The 26979-nt window shown below is 37.5% G+C and overlaps 1 protein-coding gene across 1 annotated transcript; it reads right to left on the reverse strand.

Annotated features, from left to right (window-relative positions):
• Positions 1-317: 317 nt before the first annotated feature.
• Positions 318-17664, reverse strand: LOC6040430. Its single transcript, XM_038249244.1, has 6 exons — positions 17131-17664; positions 8687-8798; positions 8138-8499; positions 7707-7793; positions 7104-7639; positions 318-1216 (listed from the first exon to the last, which is right to left on the reverse strand). The coding sequence occupies exons 1-6, from the start codon at positions 17281-17283 to the stop codon at positions 985-987; spliced, it is 1482 nt and encodes a 493-aa protein (XP_038105172.1). The 5' UTR covers positions 17284-17664; the 3' UTR covers positions 318-984.
• Positions 17665-26979: the final 9315 nt, after the last annotated feature.

Consider the following 26979-nt stretch of genomic DNA (forward strand, 5'->3'; position numbering starts at 1 on the left):
GAAATCTGCCAGTACCAAAAAGGATAATAAAAATTTAATGAAAAAAATGTTTTATCTGACGCCCAATTAAAACCATCTGCATATAAAAAAAAACTAGAGAACAAAAATCTTAACTGAAATTCACGCGTTCTACTGCATACCAACCTCAATTGCGCTACTTTCTTTCGTATGGTTGCATAGTAGCTTGTGTGCAAGATTGCTTGAAAGTTGGGGGTGGTGTTAAGTTTACGCTCGAGTAGTGGAAAATTTTAAACTGTTAAATTTTAAGCTGTTTCAAAATAGGGTATTGGGAGATGTGATTTTAATTTGAAACGTAATTTGTTTTTACTATGTGTTCCCGTTTTAGATTTATTTTTATGACGATAAGCTTTAGTTTCGTATAAGCATGATAATATGTTTAATTTATAACCTAATATGTTCATGTTCATGTCAATCGAGTAAACTCCTATTTCTAAGGAAGCGTTATTTAAGTACTGTTGTTCGCTTGCGAAACAACTTGTCAATTTTATTTCTTAACAAACTACTAATTGTTACTATTTAATTCTCGTGTGGTTACAGATATACTTAAATGTGTACGATACATTTTATTCTTTTTTCAACAATGTTATAGACAGTATTTCGACAATGTTCAAACGTTTGTGACAATATGTAAGAGTACGGTTACAATTTTGATTTGATGATTTCGACTAACAATTTATGTTAAACTATCTACTAGATACAACAATGACATTACGTTTCGAGTAACTTTTAAATATTTTTCCTTTAAATCTAAACTTAACTGGAATATCATTTGCTTGGCGTGCTCTTTGGGTGAACTTTGCTCCCACTTGCCTTGGACAAGTGGACAAAATTGCGTTAAAAGTTTATCCAAACTTTGTTTGGTAACTTTTACGTTGTTGAATTTCTGCTGCAAATTGTGTTTTCTGTCGAAAGCAAGCCTCATTCTAATCGGCTTCTAGGCACCATAATGGCACAAATGCTGCTTTACCGTGGTGCTGCGTAAAGCAGATTGTCCAAGTTAAGCTTGTTCTTGTTGGGAAGCGGTGCCCCGTGGCCGGGCCGGCCCCAGAAGGTGGACCACGTTTCAAAGTGCTGCCGGCTCGTTTCGAACTCGGCCGCCCGCGAGTTCTCCGTCCGGTGCTGCTTCTGGTCCATCTGGCTGCAAAGCTCGTGCAGGTAAGCGGGATCCTCGTTCGGGTGGGTGGCGTAAAATTTACTGGAAATGCGAAAATTCAGCGAATGGGAGCGAATGTTAAGGTCGGCATTTGCTACCCGATCAGTGGTGCGCAAGTGGTGGGGAGTTGTAGCAGACGGGAGGGATATTTATAATGACTTGATGGTAATTTGTTTTATAAAATTGTACTTTTTTTTCATTACATTGGCCTAAATATTGTTCAATCAACAAAAATTTGAGTATGGGAGAGTGGGGAGACTTGATCCCTTTTTTTTGTATCGCACATAACTCTGTCAATTTCTCACAAAACTATAAACTTTGTGCATGAATTGAAAGCTTAAACATTCATCTATGTTTGGCTAATAAGGGTATTTCATCAGATGAACTCTTCGAATCATGCCAAGCGTTTAAAAAAATATTTCAAACAGGCATTTTAAAAATGTTAGGGGTAACTTGATCACCCTTTCAACATTTTGAAGAAATGTTAAGCAAAATGTTTCTTATTCATCCAAACTTTTAATTTTCTATAAGTTACAGCAATTTCACATAAAACCTGTACGTTTGTGTTCAAAATAAAACAAGTTTAGTATGTAAAATATTTAAAAACTTAAAATATTATTTTTTAGACCAAAATTAAGCATGTTTACGAAAGCTGAAAATTTTTGTTTACAAAATTTTTGAAAAAAGGTTCAAACTGCAGTAAGTTATGTACAACTATACTAAAGGAAACTATGTATGAAAACCCAGCCCAATTATTTAATCTTGAGGCTGATTCCAGTGACTGTAAAAATGCAGGGATCAAGTCTCCCTAAACGCACTTTTTAAAAAAATTGATTGTAAAAATAGTATGACGATAAATTTAACATCAAATGTGTAAGGGTATTGGAGTTGATAAGTTTATCAAACAATTCATATATAAAAAATATTTTTTTGAATATTTTTTTAGTGTTTTCTATTCATATAAAAAAAAGAAAAAAAATCCCTTGGAAGTTTTTTGCAGCTCGTTTTAGAAAAATGCTAAAGGAAAAATATTCACCGTGAAATCTCCTACAAGCTGCATGTATTGGTTTTACTGCATGTATTGGTATTTCTGAAAAAAGTTAAAAATGCGATTTTTTCGACATAAATCTGCCTTGGACAGACCAAAAGGGAGCGGCCGTGACTGACTGGTTCCGGTGTTCGATTTGTAAGCGAATGGTTCTGGGTTCGATTCCCATCTGCTCCCAACGAGAAAGTTTAAAACACAGAAATTTGAAATGATGAATATGAACGAAAAATAAAAAAAGTCGCTCGAGGCGGGGTTTGATCCCTCGTTATTTGGATTAATAAGCAAAAATACTAACCACTAGGCCATGACGACGTATACATAGTCCCATCCCAGGGGGTCCTGGAGTACCAAACTTTCTTAGCATGGTGCTCCCAACGAATACAACCAACGCTCCGAGAGCGTATGGTGGTGTATCCCCACGCTTCTTCTTCCCCTGTCGATTCAGAATTGTGTTGTTGTTCGAACACTCGGTGCTCAAACTCAACCCACTTCAAACGAATCATGTCTCTGCGATACGACTTTACGCAGTAGGCCTGGCCACTTTAACGCTTGTGATATTTCAATGCATTCTAATGCAACGGCGCACTACAAATGTTAATAAATGATAAGAAGAGTGCTAGGCGTCATCTAACCTAAGGCAAACTGCGCTAGGGTCTGATTAGATTACATAGATAAATTTGTCCGACAGAACGAAAACTTCAATTTTAGTCCAATATCGATAGTGCATCTAAATCTATGGACAAAAACATATCGTTTGCCAAAAATACACACCTGTTTTAAACAGGTTTTGTATTGATTCCAAGCGATTTTAGAAAATTTGTTATCATTTTTTCTTGTTTAAGAAAACATTGTTCCTAACATCATAATCGATCATTTAAAAAGTGAGCACCCAAAATTCCTCGACATGACCTCAAAATGGGACAGGCTAATGGCCACTGTAGGAGCGTTCTATATCAGTGTTTCTCAACCTTTTGCGATCCATTCCCCCCTTGACTGATTTGCAAGAACTTCATTCCCCCTCCCCCCCCCCTTATTTTCAATTTACTTGTATCAATTCACAAACATAATTATTTTTTTAGGTTTGCAAAAAGATAACAAATAGAAAAAACTATAGAAGGTATTTGAAAACGTTTTATTTTAATTTAAAAAAAAATGAATAGCTTCTATTCTGAGCTTCTTTTCGTTTGAATTACAATAAAAAAATACAATTATAAAATATGTACAAATATTAAATAAAATTAATAATTATCTGCGGCAAAAGACAGATTACTCTTAAAAAATGTGAAGAATTCAAACAAACTTAAATAATATTTGAAAAACTTTTTGTCAACTGCCTTATTTAAAAAAACATTCTTGTTAAAAAGTGTACAAAAATCTCACAGAAACCAACAAATCTCTCACAAAAAAATCTGCTTGAGTCCAAAAAAATACAAATACCTCAGAAATATTTAAAAAAAAATCATTGTATTGTTTTAAGATATGTCAAAATTCACAGAAATTGAAACTTTAGTAACTATTTTTTGGGAAAAAAACATGGCATTGAATTTCTATTGAACCCTCATTCCCCCCTAGAATGGCCAAAATCCCCCCCAGGGGGGAATTCCTCACCGGTTGAGAAACACTGTTCTAGATCCTCCAGGGAAAATGTGGGTTTCTGAGAATCGCACGCACTTTTTAAATAAGTCAAATGATGCCAATTTTCCTTCAAAATGTTTTTATTTTTTTTTTTTCAAAAAAGATTCCATACAATGGACATGTGAATATTCGAAAATCTTTACCTTGAGAAAAGATTTTCAGATCGGTTTGGTGTCTTGGGCAAAGTTGTAAGTTATTTCTAGTTATGAAACAGTTTTTCTTCTAGAATAATGAATTTCGTTAGTTTGTATAGAAAGGAGTTGTGGATTTGGAATATAAGTTTTATTTGATGTTGAAGTTTTGTTTAACATTTTTCATAACAAATACAAAGAGCTGCTTGTTATATCGAGCCACCAAGCGTGCATGTAACGAAAAATTCGAAAGAAAGACCTTATGATTTTTTTTCAATCCATGATAAAAAATTTACTTTATTGAAATACTCAAATAACCCTTTAATTTGACTTATTTTTCTAACGGTTAGATTAGAGATATTATTGGATATGGGTTTATATTTCAATTCAAAAATTTCAGTGTAACTACTAATTATTCTAATTCAACTGATGGAAATCCTTTAAAAAATTCAAACTTAGCTCATGAAAATGTTGTGCCATGAATATATTGTGTCTTGGGCTTTTGCAATTTTGCACCAAAAAAAAAATCTAAATTTCAGATTTCAAGCCCGTTAAAAAATGGTCCCAAAAAGGGTGTATAAATATTAAATACATACCTTTCCAACGAGTCCAAAAGATTGGAGATCTGGTCTACCAAAAGTAATGCGCATTGATGTGATATTTATAAACTTTTTCGAGTCCGGATTCCGGAATAGTTTCAAATTTAAGGTGGCACCGGGGTGGTTCCTGGATTAGGACCACTCTAGTCCACAATTTTTTTTAAAGTCCTAATCATAAACTACAACTTTGGCCATGGGAAACATTTCTTGCAAGAAACCAAATTGAGCAGAAAACCCCTTCTCAAGATATAGATTTTGAATATTGGCATGCCCATTTTGTATGACCAGCCCTCAAAATTGTATAGAGCCTTATATGGAAATAAAAATGATGCAAGATGGCTTCACAGCGAATATTTACAAAGACAAAAAAAAACAATAAACTTGTATTGCGAAAACGTAGAGAATAACTTTTGAATAATAGTATTAGGGTGGTCCAAATTCTGTGAACCCCCTGATACTACCCTCTGAAATCAAAGTGCCCTTAGAGCTGGTTGCTTAAAAATGCTCTTTTTCGAAAGCTTATAACCTATATCCTACATCCGAGAATAAGTAAGGATCGGCCAATTATTTTGCCTACTGGTAAAAAACTGAAACAGTTGTTTTTCTTTATACATTTTGACGATTTTTCCCATACAAACTTCAAGCGATTCAAGGCCTCCCGTGGTCAGAATTAGGGCGTCCAATTTTCCCGGGTTTGAAATTTCTCGCGGGAAAAATATTTTTTGAATCCCGGGAATTTCCGAGATCCTGAGATTTTTTTTTGAAATTGTCAGAAAATCAATATTTTTGTTTTATATATTGTTGCATATATGTTTAAAATCAAAGAATTAGCTCAATACTATCAGTTGGTGATAATCTACCATCAATCTTAAAAAGGACAGCAGCTTAAAAGAAGTATAACATTGATTTTATATTTGTTCTATGTTTTGCTTTGGATTTTAAATGAAACAAATCAAATAAATCATGGTGTTTTAATTAAATAAGTCTCTTTTAAATATATTTTATCTATTTTTATATATTTGAAATCACTTGAAAAAGCTTATTTTTTTTATTTAAAAAAATTGCAGCGACACTAATTAAAAGATATCAGCTAATGTTAAAATTTAGATGAATTAAGAATTTCATGTTTCACTTAAAACTTACATTACAAATATTCTTTTAATCACTACTGCCAACTGGGGAAAATCAAGACAAAAGTCTGGTATAGGAGAAAAATCGCAACATTTTCAAAAAAAAATGGCTTAAACAGCTGTATTACTTTGTTACCTTTGTCCTGATTTTTCCCAGGCGGCGGTGTTTGATGAAAAATAGTTAAATATGATATTTTTTTTCAAATTTAGAATAATTAATACCCAGTCTTTAAATAGAATATAAAATTAAATAGAAAATATTTAAAGCGCAAGGAAATTTTTGAATTTATAAACTAAAATTTTAACAGTTTCCATAATACGCCAAATTTTTGCTGATATAACGTCATGATTCGAAATCCGGACACTTAGTACCATATTATTTTTGTTATAGCTGGCAAAAAATCATGTAATAAGTTGGAAATGTAGAAATATCATCAGGATTTAGTATAAACAGTCAGTTTTAAGAGAATGCATGCAAAATATGACTTTTCTAACAATTTTTCATCAGAATTTGAAAATTAAAATGACTTGTTGTGCTTCGAATCCCGGACACTGTTAAAAGCTGATTCGAAATCCGGACACTTTTGCTTCGAATTCCGGACACTCGATTTTGCTTATGAATCGCACAAATTTGGACTGAAATGTTAGTGAATGGCATTCTTTAGGTCTTAAATAAGCTGTTAACATTAAAACAATCGATAGTTTATATAAAAATTTGCCTGAATTTAAGGAAATCAAAAACGTAAATTTCTGCTTTGTCTTCCCGGTGCTTCGGACGCCTATGAAATATTTCCGTTGAAATGTTTCGTATTTTTAGTAAACTCATAATTTTATTTTATTTAATTGTTTTGGCATTAACTACAGCGTTCAAACAAACTTTAAATGAAAGTTGATGTTAGAATTCATCTAATAACACAGTTTTGACATTCATAATGCGAACTTATTTCCAAACAATTGATAAAACAAGTTGAAGTGTCCGGGTTTCGAAGCGTCCGGGAATTCGAATCATGACGTTATGTCGAGTACAAATTTTGAATGCTTTATAATAATTATCGATTATTAATTAATCAAATATTCATCTATTTCTACATCCTAATCAGAATTTCCAAACCAAAATAAGTTTTTTCTCACTTTCGGGAATTCCCGGGATAAAATATGAAAAATCCCGGGATTCGGGAATTCCCGGTTTTGGAAAAATCCCGGAAATTTTGTTCTATTTCCCTGAATACCATGGTTGATCCCTTCCGGTGCTATAACCACCCTCCAACCCCGCTTCCGATCGGGTAGAAAAGCCACTGAAGTGATTGCTGTACTATTTGAGTAATGGAAGGGTATCTTGTGTGCCATGATGTTGGTTGGGGTTCGTTGGTTTTTCAGATAGTTTACCCATTGGAGCTGTACTTATCGATCTTGGTAACGTCGGTGGTCCCCAGGCTAATCGGACGCGGCTGGGAGCGCCGTTTGGCCAGCAACGGAACCAGTTCCACCCCGCCCGTTATCATGCAGTTCCGGGTCGGAGGAGCGGCACGAGCACCACCCTTTCGGACAACCGGGGCCCGCCCCGGAGTCGTCTGCTGACTTTGCTGGCACAGACGGGGAACCCGCCGGTCCGTGATTTTGTCCGTCGAAGGATTCGGCTCGTAACCTCCCCCTCCTCCTCCTCCGCCTCCGCCGCCACCGCTGGGAGCCGTTGCTGGCGGTGTGAGGAAGGCCGCCTTCGGAGGGCTCACAATCGAGCGGGGCATTTGGGCGCTGCCGGGACCGGTTGGGGGGTCCAGACTATTGCTTACGCACTGGCACACGCACCGCGAGCAGCAGTTTGAGAACTTTTTCAGGTACTTGTTCTCTTCCTCGAGCTGGCGCTGCATTTTCGTCACGATGTCGATGTCCAGGTCCTGGAGGGTTTCCTTGTTGGTCCAGCCCTAAAATGAGGAGATTTGTTTATTGCAGCTGGAAAAAATATTGAACGTGTTACACTTCTCATCTCACCATTGATTTCATAAAGTTGTGGCCAACGTTTTTCGGGGGTCTCCAAGGTTTACCTCCCGGGCCAGGTTTCCCCCAAGGTCCACCATTCTGGAACAAGCAACAATATTAATAATGCAATTATATCCAGAAGTACCATGCTATTTGATCATTTTGTTCTTGGTTCAGAGTTTCATGAACGCTTGTTCACGATTTTGGAAACTCATTTCTCTCCGTATAACTAATGCATTATACAACTTCTGAAAAGAATAATAAATCAAAAAAATGAAGAGGTAAGCGTCATAATCGATCAAATCTGAAAGAAGTTATTGGTATTTTAGTGAAAAAATAGCACATTTTCAAATAACACAATAACAAAAAAGTTATTTTCATGACGATTTGACAGCTTATACTTATTTCAATATTTTATAAGCAATTATTATTAAACGACTCACCGCCTTTCCCTCCCCCTCACAGCTCCTCGCCTTCCGGTTCCGGTTCTCCTTCTCGGCCACGATCCGGTCCAGTTCCGCCTTGTACGTTTGCTTCTGGGCAGGGGTCGTCTTGTAGCGCAACTCGTTGTCCACGTGGTACCGGTTGGCGTCGTTAAAGCTGATGATCGGGTCGTCCGTGAATCCCGTCACAATCTGCCCCGAGGCACTCCGCAGTGGCGCTCCGCCCCCGCCCGCGCTCACCCCCTTCGCCGGCCGACTCATCGTGACCGGATTCCGCAGGTCCTGACGGGGTTTCGGAGGGGATGGCGGAAGTTGATGGCGCACGTGGCGCCCACGGGGAGCGTGCGAAACGGGATTTTGCTAAATTTAGTACACTTTGAGTCACTGGTTTGAAAGCTTGTTTTTAGTGAGCTACCGTAATCTGGAGTGAATGAGAAAAATAATTTTAATTTTAGAACTCAGATTTCGAACTAGCTCACACCAAATTACGGTATTCAACGCAACGCCACTCTAGAAATGCTAGAGATTCAACCCAAAAAGACACATACATTTTCGACTCCGGATACAGTCCCTGCAGCTGGATGTTCCGCATCCGGATCGAGTCGTTGGGGCACCGCCCCCTTCCGGCCCACGGCGAGTAGCGCTCCATTACTTCTCGGTACTGGAAGAGAGGAAACTGAGCATAAAGCAGACTGTCGCGTCAATTATTGTGGTTCCTGGTCCTGGTTGTTGGTTGGTGGTAGCGTGGAAGGTTGAGGGTGCCATGGTCATGACAAAATGCAATCGGAAAAGTGCAAATTGACGGTGAAATAAAGAGGGGTGGTGGTGAGACCAGCCAATTAGATATGATCAAAACAAATTAATCAGCCTGGTGGCAGTGAAATGGTGGGCAATTATGTAGAAATGAACGCGACTGCCTTATAATTGTTTTTATCTTTGTATTATCTTCTTATTACCCCTTCATAATCCTTCAAAAAAAAAAAACATATTTAGCTAAAAAATATGCTTCTACTATTTTTGTTTTTCGAAAGTCCTCAAGTCGTCGCGATTGTGCTATCATGTTGCACGTCGCTTTTTAACGTTCCGAGAAAAACGCGTTTTAATGCTTGACCACAAAAACAAAAACTAGATCACGCATTCAAAACAATAACAAACAATTTTTGGTTGAATTTGGTAGCCAGAGTCCCGAGTTAATACTTAAAACGTTTGCAGTAGTCGGTTATGTACGTGTGTCAAACGCGTTCTGACTTAAATCCCTTTGGTCAGTTGTCGCACTTACAGCAACTTGTAGTGTGTGTCAAGTTAGCACGATCAGATCGAAACTTCTTTGATATGAAGAGTGACAACAATATACGAAGTTTTTTCCAGCTTTTGTTGAATATATCAGGATTAAAATCGAATTTTGAGGTTCTGTGAGGGCCAAAAGTTGAGGCATGCACGTGCGACAAGATAGCACAATCACGACGATGTGATCCAACGAAATCATAATTGCGTAAAACCAAGCTCCCCTTATCAGAGTGCATCAAATTGAAAAACTTTATCAATCCGTTCCCACCAAAAGCAAACGCTTCTTCGGCTGCGTTTCCTGCTAAATATAGAAATTAATTTTTATCGCCGCAAAACGCTACAAATCGGGCACTCGTTTCACCATTGCACAAGGGTTACCAAGGGCCGTGGATCGCGTGTCAGAAGGCCGTTTCCCCTCTCGACGACCGGCGAGGTGCCCTTTAGTGCCATCCCCCGGTTTGAGCGGCAGCACTTCAGCCAGCATGCTTGAACAGTGCAGCAGCTAAAAAAGGGGCGCCATTGTTTACACTCGTTTACAATGTGCATCCATTTCCGCTTCCGGACGAACGCGTCGGGGGTGATTCGGGACGGCGACGTGTGTTTGACTGTCAGCGAGGTTAAGTGGACACTTAAGAAATGGTGTCTTATCGTGATTTAGAAGGGGGTTTTCCCGCTTTTGTATGAACAATTAATTATGTATTCATATTTGAATGCTGAATTATTTTATTAATTTTTGTTGCGGACATTTACCTCTGTAATTGGTGAGTTCCATCTCTATTACATATATTTTAAATAAAGTTATTTGTTTTAAGTCTTTGCATTTCCGTAGTAACAGTTGAATAGGGCGAATCAGCGTTTGTAAACAAGCAGTCTATCGCCCTCTTACTTGACGTGAACTGTCACTTGAGCTGCTAGACTGCTTGTTTACAAACGCAGATTCGCCCTATTGAACTGTTACTACGGATTTATTCTGTTAATTTCGGGCCTAATCAACATTCTCCTTCGGGACCATCCATAAACCACGTGGACACTTTAGGGGGGGAGGGGGGTTTGTATGGCGATTGTCCACGCTCCATACAAAAAAATGTTTTTTTGTATGGATAATTGTCCACGAGAGGGCGGGGGGTTCGAGATTTCCAAAAAGTGTCCACGTGGTTTGTGGATGGTCCCTTGCAATGATTAGTCAATTCGATTTTTTTCACTGTCCTCATTCGCCAAAATTTCATTTTGAGCTTGAAAGACCCCTGTCCGTTGCTGGAACAAATCTGTAATATTTTCACCACCGATTAATCTGTTGACTTAAAGGAATTAAGAGTAGATTTTTAAATTATACGCGCAAACGTTATTTTCAATGAAAAAAAAATCGAATTATAACAAAGGATCCTCGGGAGATATCAAATCAGCCAACAGGCTACTTTTGGCCTTTGTTTGCCTCTGGTGACATATTTTTTATCTGAAAAAAATCAATTCTCGAGATCGTGAATCGTGTTCATGAATTTGAGAAGCACGAAGGAATATATTCACGTTTATAGTGCAGTGATTCCCCACAAAAACAGCATGATTCGAAATAAAAGTTCTTCTTCTGGGGGTTGCGTCTTTCAATTACGAACATTTTGGTACCCAAACATGTATAAGTCATCGCTTAAATTTCAAAGTTATCGTAGTTTTGAAAATGTGGCGCGTCGAAAAACCCAGTTTTTATTTTCAAAAAATCGTATTTCGGAATATTGAAAATATAACTTAACCATTTTTTGATATATTATTTATTTTTTATGAAAAATCCGATAAAAAAATTTCAGACAAAGGCTCTTTGGCTCCGAGACCTTCAAAACAACATTTTAAATTTTCATTCGATCTTTTAAATTCGTTCAAAGCCTGTCTATTACCCATTCATTTGCGTCCAAGACAGTTAAAATCGGTTGCAATGGTACGGAGTAATATTTTTTTTTTGATTTGGTTTTGGCGAAAATCGACGAAAATTGCCATTTTTCGGACCACCCTAACATGGCGTAGGTCACCCTTTTGGCCAAACAAATACTGGTCTAATTATTTCGACCATGGAACTCTCCGAAAAAAAATGAGCCCGATCGAAGAACTCTTTTTACGAATCATGCTGTTTTCGTGGGAAATTGATGAGTGCAAATCTGGAGTTTTTTTTTTTAAAGGACCAATAAACCAAATTTCCAAGCTTGTTGGGTGTTTTTGAAACCGCCTTGAGTCAGGGGTATTAAAAACACCCAAAAAGCAAAAACTGAAAATTTGGTTTATTGGACCTTTTCAAAAAAACTCCAGAAATGCACCATACTCATGAATAAATTCCTTCGTAGTTCTTAAATTCATAAACTCTTGTTTTTAAAAGTTATGTGCTTTAATGAAATGGAAGGCACCAAATTAGCAATTTTATGGATTGAAAACAAAATTATTCTTTTTGGTGAGCTTTCTATATAGTCACTGGTGAATATAATTTAAAACAATAAAAGTTGAATTAACAACATTATATATCCTAATTAGAATTGTACAAGAAGAATTTTTGCCTGTCTCACGTTACAGAGGAAAGGCTATAAAATCACTCGAAAAATGAACTTCTCAATTAGACCTCCTAGACCCACCTTCATGTATACCTATCGACTCAGAATCAAATTCTGAGCAAATGTCTGTGTGTGTGGTGGAATGTTGATCAAAAAATTGTCACTCGATTATCTCGACATTGACTGAACCAATTTTGTCTGTTTTGGCGTCATTCGATCCGTCTTGGGGTCCCATAAGTCACTATTAAAATATATGCAGATTAGTTAAGTACTTCAAAAGTTATGCTAAAAAAACGATTTTAACAATAGTCCGGAAGATTGCAAAAAGAGTGGTTTTTGTAAGAAAACCCGTCATACGTCACATTTTCAGAAAGGTATTTAAAAGACCTTTCTAACGCATCCAAGACATTGAAGATCTGACAAATCTATCAAAAGTTATAAGCACTTTAGTGTTATTTACGCACTTTTTACATTTTGGATAGCACCCTTTAAATGTGAGGAAGGCGTCAACCACTTAAGGGTGGATTAAGTAACGTTTTCAATTTCAATTTCCCGTTTTACGGGATTACTTACGCAAAAATCTGGCATAAACGCCAGTTCTGTTGGAAGTAAACACAATAGTGGCCAAAATGCCTCAAAAATTGATATAGTAGAAGAGCAATTCCAGCTCAAATCAGGAATTTTTCTGGTACTTTTGTACCCGACCCTCTCCGATTTCAATGAAACTTTGTAGACATGTTATCCTAGGCCTATATAAGCCATTTTTGTGTATATGGAGCCAATAGTACTCGAAAATAACATTTGAGAAGGGCGTAAGGTATTTAAATATTTTTGTATTTTGCAATTTAAAATTACTGTGTCTCAAGCCATTGCGTCGTATCAAAAGTGGTCTAAGACAAACTTGTAGGAAATTGGATGGGCTTTCTGAAAAAAATACACTGAAACAAAAATACACACCACTTCTATGAGATTTTTTGATTTTTAAGTCTAAAACTTAAATTTAAAGGTGTTGTCACGATTTTTTTTCGTTCAAAATTTTTGAGAAAATAGCCTAAGATGTTACCAAAAGACTGACGAAAAATGCAGGATGGTATGTCTCTCCTAAAAAAATACAAAAATCATTTACTAAAACTGTTTTTTTGAAAAGTGGTCTAAACGTCAAAATTTTAAAAACCCACAGTGAGAATCGATTCTCCAGACAATTTTACATAAAAGTCTCCATATTGACCATTGTCCTATGTCCAATCCTTGGGAAGATACAGCGGTTTTAAAAATAAAAATGATGAAAAAATGGGTTTTTTGGTGGTTTTTGGCAATTTCTATATGACAGACTTGGTTTTTCAGTCTCGTAAATATTTTTACCGGAAAGCTCGTCCAATTTCCCATAAGTTTGCCTTTGTAAGGGCTTACAGTTATAAGCTTAATTACATTGTTAATAACTGAAAAGAGAATATTTTTTTCAGTGTGGTAGAAACCTGGATAATAAACTAGCTTACGTAAATATCAAAACGAGTCAAATCAAAAAGCTGTCAAAGGCAAACTTATGGGAAATTGGACGAGCTTTCCGGTAAAAATATTTACGAGACTGAAAAACCAAGTCTGTCATATAGAAATTGCCAAAAACCACCAAAAAACCCATTTTTTCATTTCATTTTTATTTTTAAAACCGCTGTATCTTCCCAAGGATTGGACATAGGACAATGGTCAATATGGAGACTTTTATGTAAAATTGTCTGGAGAATCGATTCTCACTGTGGGTTTTTTAAAATTTTGACGTTTAGACCACTTTTCAAAAAAACAGTTTTAGTAAATGATTTTTGTATTTTTTTAGGAGAGACATACCATCCTGCATTTTTCGTCAGTCTTTTAGTAACATCTTAGGCTATTTCCTCAAAAATTTTGAACGAAAAAAAAATCGTGACAACACCTTTAAATTTAAGTTTTAGACTTAAAAATCAAAAAATCTCATAGAAGTGGCGTGTATTTTTGTTTCAGTGTATTTTTTTCAGAAAGCCCATCCAATTTCCTACAAGTTTGTCTTGGACCACTTTTTGATACGACGCAATAGCTTGAAACACAGTAATTTTTAAATTGCAAAATACAAAAATATTTAAATACCTACGCCCTTCTCAAATGTTATTTTCGAACTATTGGCTCCAAATACACAAAATGGCTTATATAGGCCTAGGATAACATGTCTAAAAACTTTCATTGAAATCGGAGAGGGTCGGGTACAAAAGTACCAGAAAAATTCCTGATTTGAGCTGGAATTGCTATGAAAAAAAATACTGGATAAATTCCATTCCCGTAGCCTTATTTTTTCCTTAACAGTAGTATGTGTTTTCTATTGAACTACCGTCATCAGGGGAGACATTGGGTCTAGGGGGTGAGATTGGGTCACACAAATTTCAGCATTTTTGCATGACCTATTCTCACCCCCCAGATCCAATGTCACCCCTGATGACGGTAGTATTAAATAGTTCTTCAGTAGATAACGTTTTTGTTGCTTTTGCACTGACATTTGTATTACATGCTCATGTGACCTTGAAATTTAAGCATGCTACAATATTAGTTCGATAAAAATTATACGTATAACAACCCCGCAACACAAAATGTACTGTCATAAACTTTCCCGTGCCCAATACAAATTCCCATACACGCACTTCACCCTTATTCCAACCCTATCAACCTATCCCAACAAAATAAGAATTAGGTTAGCAGTAAACAAACGAATCAACTCGGTGACATCCTCGCATTTACTCGTGGTGGAGGCAACAAACAATCGCCAGAGTTATTGATGTGTCGTAAACCCAAGACATCGTTCTGTGTGGGGCATTATGGCGAACAAGAGAGAAAATTTGCATGTCAAAGTTAATGGCGGAGGTTTCTTTGGGCACACGAGCAAACAACAAATCACCGGGATGACACACATTATAATGGATTGTCCTCACGGCAAGGAAGCAAAAAAAAATCATAAAATTGCAAACTGTTTGCATGAGGGAGAAAGGCTACTGAGGAGGGATGTGGAAATTTAAAAAATAAATGATTTATAATGCTTAACAAACATTTGATTATGGATTTTCCTAGAGCAAAGAGTAAATCAGAGCTAACACTAGGAAACCCTCAGCAATCGAACCAAGCCTATAACCAATGCAAGTTGTAACGGGAATGGCAATAATTTACTATGGTTTCAATATCAGAAAAAACTAGTTTTGACTGCACATCATTGTCATTTACACTGTTTCATGCTAACTTCAGATAAAAAGTGAACACATTGACCCAATGATCATGAAATATCATTCTATTCAAAAATTTCATGAAGAGTCCTAGAGGATTTTTTAAACGGTCCTATTAGTTATTGTGCTTCTTTTACAAAAAATACTCTAGGGTTAATCAGTGAAATAGATCTGTACTTATTTTAATTCTACAATTGCTTAAACGCCAAATCCAAATCTGTTTCTTTTGAAGGGGTTTTTTGATCGATTCGATGTCATCGGTAAAGTTGTAGGTATGGATAAGGACTACACTGAAAAAAATTATACACGGTATTTTTTGGGTGATTTTTAGTTTCACTTTTTGTCACATTCGTGAAATTATTTTTTTCTAAATCAGGATTAACATTTCAAAAGGGCAAACATTCAATATTACGCTCTTTGAATATGTTAGTCTTGATTAAAAAAATGAAAATATTGTTTTTGAAAAGAAAATATCAGGAATGTTTCGTATTTAAACATTGAAAATCGGACCATTAGTTGCTGAGATATAGAAATTAGAAAATGGTGTATTATTTGGGTGAGACTTCACCCAAAGGAAAAATATATCTCAAAATCTGCAACATTGGATTTGCTGCAGAAAATATCACATTTTATAACATTTTTTGCAGCAAGCCCGTAGATCATTTTTGCCCGCTTGTCAAAATTTCAGCGATCTTCAGTTCTCACCAACACATATAATGCTGGCCCGTCCCCGAGCAACACTCCAAAGAGAAGATTATGTTGGTGCTCTTTCACTCACTTTTCATCAAGCGTCCATGGCGCGGCGGCAGCGTGTTGGATCCGCAACCTAGGAGTTGGGGGTTCAATCCTCGTTCTGTAAAGGTTTTTTTTTGTGAAATACAACCAAAAACCGTCGGTAATGTCGGTTTTATTGTAGGTAACGGTAGTCGAAAACGGGCAAATGTCATACTCCTATATCGCAAAAATGCATGAGGACAGATTTCATAGGGACGTGGCGTTACATCGTGCTGCCACCTGGTTTTTTTAAGCGCAAGAGTGGAAAAGTGCTGAGTCATCGTCTAAAAATAGACGGCGTCCTATCTCGCCCAGCAAAATGAAGTCGATAAAGTAGTCGGTTTCGATGAGAAAAAGTGGCGACGCCATCCCCCTATGCAGATTCTGATATACTTTCATGCCGCCATGCATCACAATCATGCGACCGCCGGTTGGGTGTATAATTTGAAAACGGTGCACTTTGTCGAAGTTTTACTTAAGTTTTTTTTTATTTTACATCGAAAAATAGAGTTGATTTTTTTACGATCCATAGTTTGATTGAAGGGAATTAAAACCAATTCTACCCGAACAGGACAGGCAGTATTGTGGAACTCAATCAAATAAGTTCATCCATAAGAAACACATTGTACAAAAAGCTAAAACTGCTCGAAAGTCGGTGTCTCTTTCATAAACCATCAATCCATTTCCTTTCAGTCGACAATATAAGAGTCTAATAACAATGATTTCAAGCTATTCAGTAGCAATCGAATAGCACTGCACTTTAAGGCCACTCAACGCGGAGGTCATTCCATCAACTTTGCTTGGCATTTCGAGTCCAAGTCTATATTTTGTAATTCGATCGATATGCTGTGCTTTTTTTTTTAATCCGTTCTCCGATAACGGCAGACAGCAATAAAGTTGAAGAGGTCATGTTCAAAAAACCAAACAAATTGTATAAGATAAACCAAAATGAATCAATTTAGAAAACCATTCGATGGGCGGGAGGGATGATCTTACTTTCTCACGAGACGAGATGAGAGATGAATTGTCGTCGCAGAGTCTTAACTAAGAATCCTTAGAAAGGGGTTGTTTGCCAATGTCTCTTTTTTTCTTTTTGATGATTTCACTGATTCCGTCACTGATCGTCACTTCATGTTGTTTTTTTTCATGCAAAAATCCGTTGCCTTACGTGGGCTTGCTCTTTGGCACGTGCCGACCGCTCGATCTGCTTCCGGTGCTGCCAGTCACGCTGGGCGGCCTCCGCAATTCGACGTTCCTGGGAGCGCTTCAGCTGCTGCGTCCATAGCAGGGGATGATCCTGCGGGTTGTTCGAGGTGCCCATCTACCATCGGCAGTACCAACAGCAGCACCGATGCCCGCTGCAGTAGTGGCGACTGTAGCCGTCCAGCACCGACCACGGATAGTACGGGGTCGGATAGAGGTACGGATACTGCCAGTCGTTGACGGATAGGTTATGAATCTGCTCCAGAAGGCCAACCTGGGCCAGGAACGGATCCATCGGACGCTTGCTCAGCTATTGATTTTACCCACTTTTTTCCACGCTGTGTTTTCACCAAGTATCACTTTTAACCTAGATTTATCACCTCCCCCCTCTCCAGTTATTGTCTGCCCGGTGGAAAACACTTTCCCTACCCCAACTAGTTTAAAAGTTCAAAATGTTCCCCAAAGCGCACTACGCGGCACCGGTGCCTCCGACGACGGTCCACGGTAGACTGGCACGGAACACAACCGGAAAAGCATTCAGCAGTCCTAGAACAGGATTCGGTTTCGATCCAACAAAACCTGGCCGCTTTCGGTATCATTCGCCAGCGCGCGCGATTTTGATTTGCAGAAACCTTGCAGAAATCATAACCTAACCGTTCAAGGAGTCCCTTCCCAACATGGGGGAAGGACGACGAAGGAGGGCAAAAAGTTTTTCCCGCGCTCGATGCCACGCTGACACGCGATTCTCACGGTCGCGATTTGGGTTTGGATTTTTTCGTTGAACCCAAACCACCTTGCGGGATTTGTTGGTGCAAGCATTAGCTTCGGGTAGGTTGATTTCAGCAACTTCATTTTTTGCTGTTGGTTTGTAAATTGTTTTAGGAGAATCCACCAGAGGTGGCAGAAAGATAAAAGATGTTTGAAAATGATAAGTAAATAAAATGCTGAAAATATATTTACATTCATTTCTCAGCAATCTTCCCAACATTTTATTTTAATCCACAACACAAATTCAATCAACCCTTCCTATCAGTTACGCTCCTGCCCTTGCTTCCAAAAAACAAAATCGATGTGAAGGATTAATCCAAATGAAGGATTTCCGGCGAGTCGCGCTGTCATTGCACCAACGAAAATCGTCTGCACTCCAAATTTGTTTCCTAAGGTCGTGACGGGGAAATTGCTTCCCCCATCAAGTTGCATTAGAAAGGGTTCCATTCGTTGTGTTGATGTCGCAACGTGAAAGTTTGCCTAATTAGAAAATGAAATTTTTGAAGTTTTACTGATGGCCGTGAAAATTAGTTGAGAAGTTGTTGTAAAAATGTAACTGCCAAAAAGTTTTGATTCGCCTTTTTTCGGTTAAATTTTGATTATTTCAATACTTTGTAGCGAGCGGCAATGTTTACTACTTGCTGGATCACGATTCACGAGGTTTTCTTGTGTAACACAACAACAAGGCATTAAATTGTGACATAGGTTAGGAAAATGTCGTTTGGAGCATGCGACATGATTCCTTCTGAATTGAAAACATAGGAAGACATCGTTTGATGAAGGCTTATTGCGGAACCACAATGTTATGTCGATTTTAGTGGCATAATGATAAATCCAGAAATTTCCGTGAGCTCATTTTATTGTAGGGGTGTTATGTAGCAGTTCTTTGTTGATTGGAAAATACAAAAAATTATAATACAGCGATAATAAAATAGTTTAAAAATTGAGTTCACGAGCCATGGTTTCAACATTTGAATAAAAAAAAGTGTTAAAAAATGCATTATACACCTGTCCAATTGTTTTGCAATCATTGGTTTCCAAAATATTTAAGTTTTGACAAAAAATTTTTTTTTGCAAAAAAAAAGTTTTTGCTTTGCTGTACATTGGAATTTCATAAAAAATCATAACATTTTTAATTCAGCCCAAACATGCTAAATATGAGTTGTATTGTTAATTTGAATTTGGTTAACTGCGGTGGATTTTTTTGAATTAATTTGAGCTGTCAAAAATCCACCAAAGCATCTACCGATGGATATTTTTCTTTTCACAGTTTTTTGTGTTTTCAATGTGGTAGATGCTTTGGTGGATTTTTGACAGTTTGAATTATTTTAAGAAAATCTACCGCGGTTAACCAAAATCAAACAAGACGTGTTTTGCTCGTGTTGTCATCTCGCGTGCTTGGAAGTTTTTGACAGATGGAGGTGGAGGAATCCTCCGAGGAGGAAGATTTTCGTCCCGTCCGCGGGAATCGGAAGCGGAAGAAGTCCAGCGGGGTCACTGAAATCGGCATCGAAGGAGAAAAAGTTGAGAAGACCCTGCTCAACAACAACAAGTTCAGCCTGTTAGCGGATAACAAAAACAACAACAATGCCAGCCCAGCAGGAGGAGGGGACGCCCCGGCGGTTCCACCCAGCCGGACCCTAAGCTGACAGTTTTCGTGAGTTGCGCGTATTCACCGACAGATGGCCAGTGGGCCTCGTCGGATCCGCCCATTAATTACGCAACTCAAAATTTGCATGGGAAACTTTTTTTTCGTGACGGCTTTCGCGGCACGCTCCTTTCAACTGTTCTAGACTAATATTTGGACGAGGCGTATCGCTAAACAAGTTTTACAAAAATGATTCCAAACTGCTTATTTTGTCGTTTTAAACCGAAACAAGGCAAAAATATTTTTATTAAAACTATTCGCCATTTTCAAAAATTGTCTAGATAATATCAAAGGCCGCCATCTTAGGCCCACTGGGCCCACAAAAAGAGGTACGCTCAGTTTGTATGGGAGCTGTCAACATGCTCCCGGGCTGGTTCCACCACCCGGCCAGTCGGCAGGTAAACAAAAGCAACCACCTTTGGTGGTGAAGAACACCACGGATTTTTACAAGCTCGTGGCGATAGTGGAAAGTTATAAATATGGTTTCAAACCGATTTACAAACTAACCCGATTTGGAACCAAGGTGACCTGCTTCTCTGTCAAAGATTTTGACAAGTTGCAAGAGCTACTCAAGAAGAAGAAAGTGGAATTCTACACCCACGATCGGCGGAGCGAAAGAAATCATCGGGTGGTTCTTCGTGGTTTTCCTGATGAACTGAAACCGGACGAGGTCAAGTACCTTCTGAAGAGGGATCTCAAGCTGGACGCGCTGGAGGTGCATACCATCAAGCGGAAGGAAAAGTCCACCGTGGACGAAACACCGTACATTGTGGTCTTCCCCAAGGGATAAACCAATCTGAAGAAGCTCTCTGCAATGAAAGTTGTGGCAAGCACTATCATCCGGTGGGAGGCCTACCGGAACAAGCGGCCGAACGTGACCCAGTGCAGGAACTGCTTACAGCTGGGTCATGGAACCAGGAACTGTCACCTGAAAGGGAGGTGCAACAACTGTGGGGGTCCCCACAAGACGGACGAGTGCAAAGTCCAAGAGCCGGAGCGGTGTGCCAACTGCTCTGGAGCCCACGAAGCCACGGACCGCAGCTGCCCTAAGCGTGCGGACTTCATCCGGAGGCTCCAGCTGGCGTCGAAACCGAAACCGCCGGCAAGGAAGGCGGAGAAGCAGAGTCCAGCAGTTCCGTTGTTCACGCCGGCGGAGTTCCCTCCGTTGCCGGGTGCAGTCCCGGACGGAAAATCGAAGGATCACCCTCGCCCCGCAGGAAGAAGCCAAGGAAGCAGTGGCTCCCGAGACGGTGGAGCCACGAAAGAGGAAGCCCAAGTAGCATTTGGCAACATGATAAATTTGACTAAGTCCAGGTTTTGTTTTGTTTTGCTGTAGAAACATTAAATTGACATTTTAGCAACAATACGTTGCAATGTTGCAAACCTTTCGAATTGAAAACAACATTGCAACAATGCATTTCATTTTGTAATCGAAACATATTGAAAACTTATTGGTTCCATTGTTGCAACATGTGACTTAGCCCGATTTGTGTGCCAAGAGTAATATTGAAATCAAAAATCCTTAGATACAGTTGAGCCCAACCATTACACCTTTCATCAATTCAACCATGGTTCAGTGGTAGAGGCAAGGTGTGAAGATCTGAAGGTACCAGTCTAGAATCTCGACAGGGGCACTTAAATTTTTTTGTTAAAAAAGTTTTATTTTTGTTTTACGCAAATTAAACGACAACATAATGGCAACATCATGACAACACAACAAACTACTTTACCGACATATTTAGACAAACAAATTGTTTCTGGAACTTCGTCGTAACAAAGTTGAAACAAGCGGCTAAATGTTGCCAACACAAAATTTTCGTGCGCTTTTTAAGGCACCACGAGTGTTCTAACTATGTTGTGGTTGCACATTTTGGGTGTTACGAAATAGTTGCATTTAAGGATCCGCAACAAAAAATGTTACTTGGGAGCCGGGGAGGTGCTCTACAGTTCTGCTGAGCTGTGGAGCATTTTCTCCGAGTACATCGGCAGATTCAAAACCTGCAAGACCCGCTTGGACCAAGTAACCCTCGTTAGTTACATGATCTCCAAGTATGGAGTGTAATGAGTTTTTTTTTAATTTTTTTTTTATATTTTGATTGTAAACTGATCCTTGGTCCTAACGTGGTCGTAGCACCTTAAAGGACCTAATAAAAATAAGTTATGAATAAAAAAAACCAAAATCAAATTAACAATGCAACTATGATTATCAATAGAGCTTTATGACGTTTCGCGTACGCACACTAGCGCATCATTTGATTTTGCTGGGATTTAACCTCACTTTCTTTCGTACACGCAATACATACGCACATAGATACACACAATACATTCGCACATAGATAAATCTATGCAGAAATAGTAGTTTATGCAACAAGTTGCAAAAAGATGATTTTTTCAGCATGAGTCGTACATTTATCCAACGAGGTTCACCGAGTTGGATAAATACGAAGAGTGCTGAAAAAATCAAGTTTTGCAACGAGTTCCATACAACATTTTTTGCAATTCCAAAAAACACGCACTGAGTGAAATTTTATGTCAAATTTTCATGTATTTTGTCAATAAATCGTTTAAATCAAAAAATAATGAAAAGTGTTGCTTTTCGAAACAAGTGCTGAAAAGTTCAACTTTTCAGCACCCATTTGAGTGCTGAAAAGTAGAACTTTTCAGCATTTATTTTGAAAAGTGTTGCTATTCGATTCTGTTATTTTTGGTACAGAAAAGTAGGCTATTTCGTCGTTCAAGAATTACAGGAAAAGTAATTGGTCTCACGACGGAATTGCAAAAAATGCGTTTTAGATTGTTTTAAATTGATTTTGACTCTATAGAGTTATCTAAGCCTGCTCTCACGCACACTAGCAAACAATTTGTTTTGCTGGACGATACAAAATTTAACCTCAATCTTTTTCGTGTACGTACACGCAATACATGTAGGTAGATAACTCTATTTTCATCCAATTTTTTTTAATGCCCCCTGATTTTTTGAACCAAACTTTGAAAAATATTTGCCACGGCCTAACTGCCCATGTTCTCATAAATGTCCCATATGCAAAAACAGCAAGCTGAGAAAAACGCATTTGAATTTTGTCCCATACGTAAAGCTACGTGTTAAGTTTTAGCGAAAAACCTGGATTTCCTCCTGATTTCTAGAACAAAGTACTGGATGTTATAGGCTCTTTCGAAAGAGCACACAATTTTGAACCAAACTTCATCAATAACTCGAAATCGATGAAAATGCATATGGGACATTTATGCGATCAGGGGCAGCTAAGTTCCTAAAAAAAAAAACAAACATTGAATGCATCCCTTATGTCTAAGGCTACCAACTCTTGCTGAGCAAAAATCCGTACACTTTGCCGATATGACACCATGGTGTAACAAAAACTGTCAGTGAATTATTTAGATAATTTAAATTTAATAATTTTGAGAATTAAAATATAAAACTGTGTCGTTTTTACAGCTAACAAATTTCACAAAATGCTATCAAAGTGCTTATGACTTGCACGTTTAAAAGTATTCATAAAATAAACCGTGATTTGAGTCAAATAATTATTTTCTTCATTTTTTTTTTGTTAAACGTTTAAAAGTTTAGGAAATGTCAAGTTTGCTTTTACGAATAAAATCGTTCTTATCGTTTTCACGAACACTTTTCCAGAGTTTTTTTTTTTAAAAGACCCTATAACATGTGAAACACAACATTTTATAGGACCTTTAAAAAACTCTAGATTTGTTAATTCAAATGTTCAAATGTTTTCACAAGTTTTAGAAAGCCTTGGAAATGGATAAATATATTTAGTAAGGAATTTCTAAAACAACAATTCTAGATTTTTTTTAAAGTTCCTATCAACACATGAAAGACAATAGTTCAAAAACTCTAGAGTTATTGATAATCAAGTTTGAATTGAGGAAACCCCAGAAAACTCTTTCTTTTTAAAATCAAACTCACAGAAAAATAAAAATTTCTAGTTAACAAAAGCTTCGACCAAATAAAAAAGCAATTAAATGATTAAAAATTTGTTAAAATTCCGTACAAATCCGTATTATGCGTAAAATTTCCTACAAAAATTCCAGCCTGTTAAAAATCTGCGAAGAGGTTCGAAAATCCGTATGGTAAGGAAAAAATCCGTACAGTTGGTAGCCTTACTTACACAGAAAAAAAAAGGAAAATTTGGAAGCTGTAATTTTTGAAGGTTGAATATTGCCTCTTTTATGATGTAATTTTACCTCAATTTAGACTGAAAATGTGACATTACACCAGAAAAGTGGTAAAATTACACATTGCCAGAGGTAACCTTTTTTCTGACATAAAAGATGTACCCCTTCCCAGATGTAATATTACCATGATTTTTTTTTTCTGTGTGTGTCTAATAAAAAAAGGCTGGATTTTTTGTTGCATTTCTCTTTCTTTTAGCATTTTAAAATCAAATTTAAGTTCTATGACCTCGTCACCTCATGTTATAAAACCTATAGTTTAATTTGAAAGTTTGATGCCTATTAAATCACTAAACTAAATCGTTGCTTTCGTGCCAACTTAAGTGGTGCACGTATATTAGGGTGGGTACGGACTTTGAAAAAATCTCAGATCAGGTTCTGGTGTGGTTCCCCTTGTAGGGCATATCCATAGGGACTCTCATGCCCAATTTCAGCTCAAGGCTTGTCTCAAGCGCGTTCAAGTTTACATGGGATTTACCATGGGAAATTTTGAATTTTTGTTCATTCGCTCCTACAGGCCTGGGGAAAACATGTTGAAACTTCTAGGATGGTCAGAAATGAGCGGAATCGTCTGGAGAACAACTTTCCCGAAGAGACCAGGTCCGTTCGTCCAACCCTCATCGGGCTCAACGGCAATATATCCGGGGTTTTCGGAACCAACGGCTTTCCCCAGAAAAGCATCAAATTTTCCTTAGCATGCTATCCCGAGCAGGGGTAAATAACACGGGAATACCAAATTTTGGTATTACTTGGGCAAATAACAGCGACCAAACTGTGCCCTTGGTTGCCCAGTAATAGATGGTAAAATACCATGAAATCATACCAAAAGCTTGTATGTGGAAGGGCACAACAATACCATACCATGTTATTCCAAAGGTAAAATAATACCTCAAAATAAAACCATTTCAATACCAAGTTGAGGTCTTCTGGATTTTGAACATTGCTTGAATACCAAAACTTGGTATTGTCATGGTTTTAATTTTAGGTATTCCTGCCCTTGGAAAATCATATTTTGGTATTCCTGTGGTCTTCCACAAACATGATATTGGTTTGATTTCTTGGTTTTACCATCTATTACTGGGCAACCAAGAGCACATTTTCGCTGGTATTTGCACATAATCCAAAATTTATTTTCATACCATTTTAGTGCAGCAGTTGCAGTTAGTGAAAAAACGTAAATGATCCTTATGCAACAACCAAATCTACTCACCTGATGATTCCATGTTGTTTTTAGTGATATTCTTCACCACACCGAATGTATTTGTCATTGATGAACGGCTGTACTTGAAGTTCTTGAAGCTTCTGAAAAATAACAAGATTGAAAAATAAGTATTATTAAAATGAAACTGGATTGAAATTCACCAAAATTCAATAATCTGTTGATTGACTCGTTTTTTCAAAGTATTTGGTTATCCCAACATAGAAAAATTTCAACGTTTTTGAAAAAAATATTAGTGGGTATATCACAAAAAAAAATTTAAATCAGCTTTAACATTTTTGGGTTTCAAGTAATTTTAGCGCAAAATTAATTAACTCGTCAAAAATTTAAAAAAAATCCATAGTTTCAGAGAAAATTTATGAAACCTTTCAATACCAAAATAATACCAAAATTTGGCATCCTGACTTAGAATTTTTTCCACAATTTTAAGTCATTTCTGTAGGGAGTATATCAAAAACTAATTTAATCCACCTATGTGGTTGGAGCCTTCCTCACAACAATGGCTGTACACAAGTTTCATCTATTTTTTAGATCCAGCTTCCAAAAAGTACATCGATATCACTTAAGTGGCCATATCTCGAGACAGGGTCGGATGATGGATCCGGACAAAGTTTACATACATTTAAGTGAGATCCGGCTTCAGAAAAGTACATAAATGTCGCTTAAGTGGCCATATCTCGAGACAGGGTTGCCAGATCTTCAATGTTTTGGACTCGTTGGAAAGGTCTTTTGATAACCTAACCAACGATGGGTCGGATGGTGGATCCGAACATAGTTTACATACATTTAAGTGAGATCCAAATATATGTGAAAACACATTTTTATACATAACTTTTGAACTACTTATCGAAACTTCAATCTGTATAAAACTCGATCTATGGGACCCTAAACTAAGTCGAATGCAACAAGTTCGGGTCAAATCGGTTCAGCCAGTGCCGAGAAACATGAGCTAGTTTGTTGGCCACATACATACATACACACACACATACACACACACATACACACACACATACACACACACACACATACACACAGACATTTGTTCAGTTTTCGATTCTGAGTCGATATGTATACATGAAGGTGGGTCTACGACGTTTTTATACGAAGTTCATTTTTAGAGCAGGATTATAGCCTTACCTCAGTGAGGAAGGCAAAATGTTTAAAATCAAGTTTGAAATTTCCGGTTTTCAATAAAAGCATTCGCTTTGAGACATCATTTTAGCGCAAAATTAATTATTTTGTCAAAATTGGTCAAAATTTTCCCATAGTTTCAGAGGAATTTGGTAAAACACTTTAATACCAAAATAATACCAAAATGTGGTGTTCGACCATTGACAAATTCTGCAATTTTGCAATATCAAAACAATACCTTAAATTGGTATGATACCACATTTTGCTCTTGCATAATCGCCACGCCACATGTCAAACAACAAGAACATCAAAGCCATTCGACCATTCGACGAGGCACCAACCGAATCGTCGCAAAACACCACCAGGAGCGGGATCTGCTGGAGTGGTTCCAAATCCAAACCGAGGGAAAACCAACCAGCATCAACGGTCGAAGGCAGAAGTGACCTGTTTTTACCACAAAAACTTCTCATTTTATTTTGCTATTTTTCATCGAAATCCCAACTTATCACTTTTCTTTTGCAACGTAGTGAAATGCAAATGGTTAAGTTGTTTCTGAGATATGTTTTTTAATGTGATTTTTTTTGTTGTTGTGAAAATCTCTCTTTTTCGGAAAGTTGATTTGGATTCTGCTGGTTTGACGTGGAATCGCCGACTTTCTTGTTCTCTTTCTTGCGGGATTTTCGAAGAATAAATAAAAAGAAATTAGCACATTTTGTTGATAGATTAGTCTCATTTATTTCTTTTCATTTTACTCATTACATATCAAAAACATTCTTGTAAAGATTGTGTAAAATATGACAATATACATCTGTTTCTCTTGTGTGTGTTCGTGTGTAATTAAC

This window comes from Culex quinquefasciatus, chromosome 1 (genome assembly GCF_015732765.1).
Source record: "Culex quinquefasciatus strain JHB chromosome 1, VPISU_Cqui_1.0_pri_paternal, whole genome shotgun sequence".
Lineage (NCBI taxonomy): Eukaryota > Metazoa > Arthropoda > Insecta > Diptera > Culicidae > Culex > Culex quinquefasciatus.

Bases quoted from the DNA above. Each gene is read 5' to 3' on its own strand.
- LOC6040430 (XM_038249244.1), bottom strand. From the start codon at position 17,283: ATGGGCACCTCGAACAACCCGCAGGATCATCCCCTGCTATGGACGCAG. The intron at 8,799-17,130 runs GTAAGGCAACGG...CCTCTCTTCCAG, and splicing joins GTGCCAAAGAGCAAGCCCAC to TACCGAGAAGTAATGGAGCG. The intron at 7,640-7,706 runs GTGAGATGAGAA...TCCTCATTTTAG, and splicing joins ACAACTTTATGAAATCAATG to GGCTGGACCAACAAGGAAAC.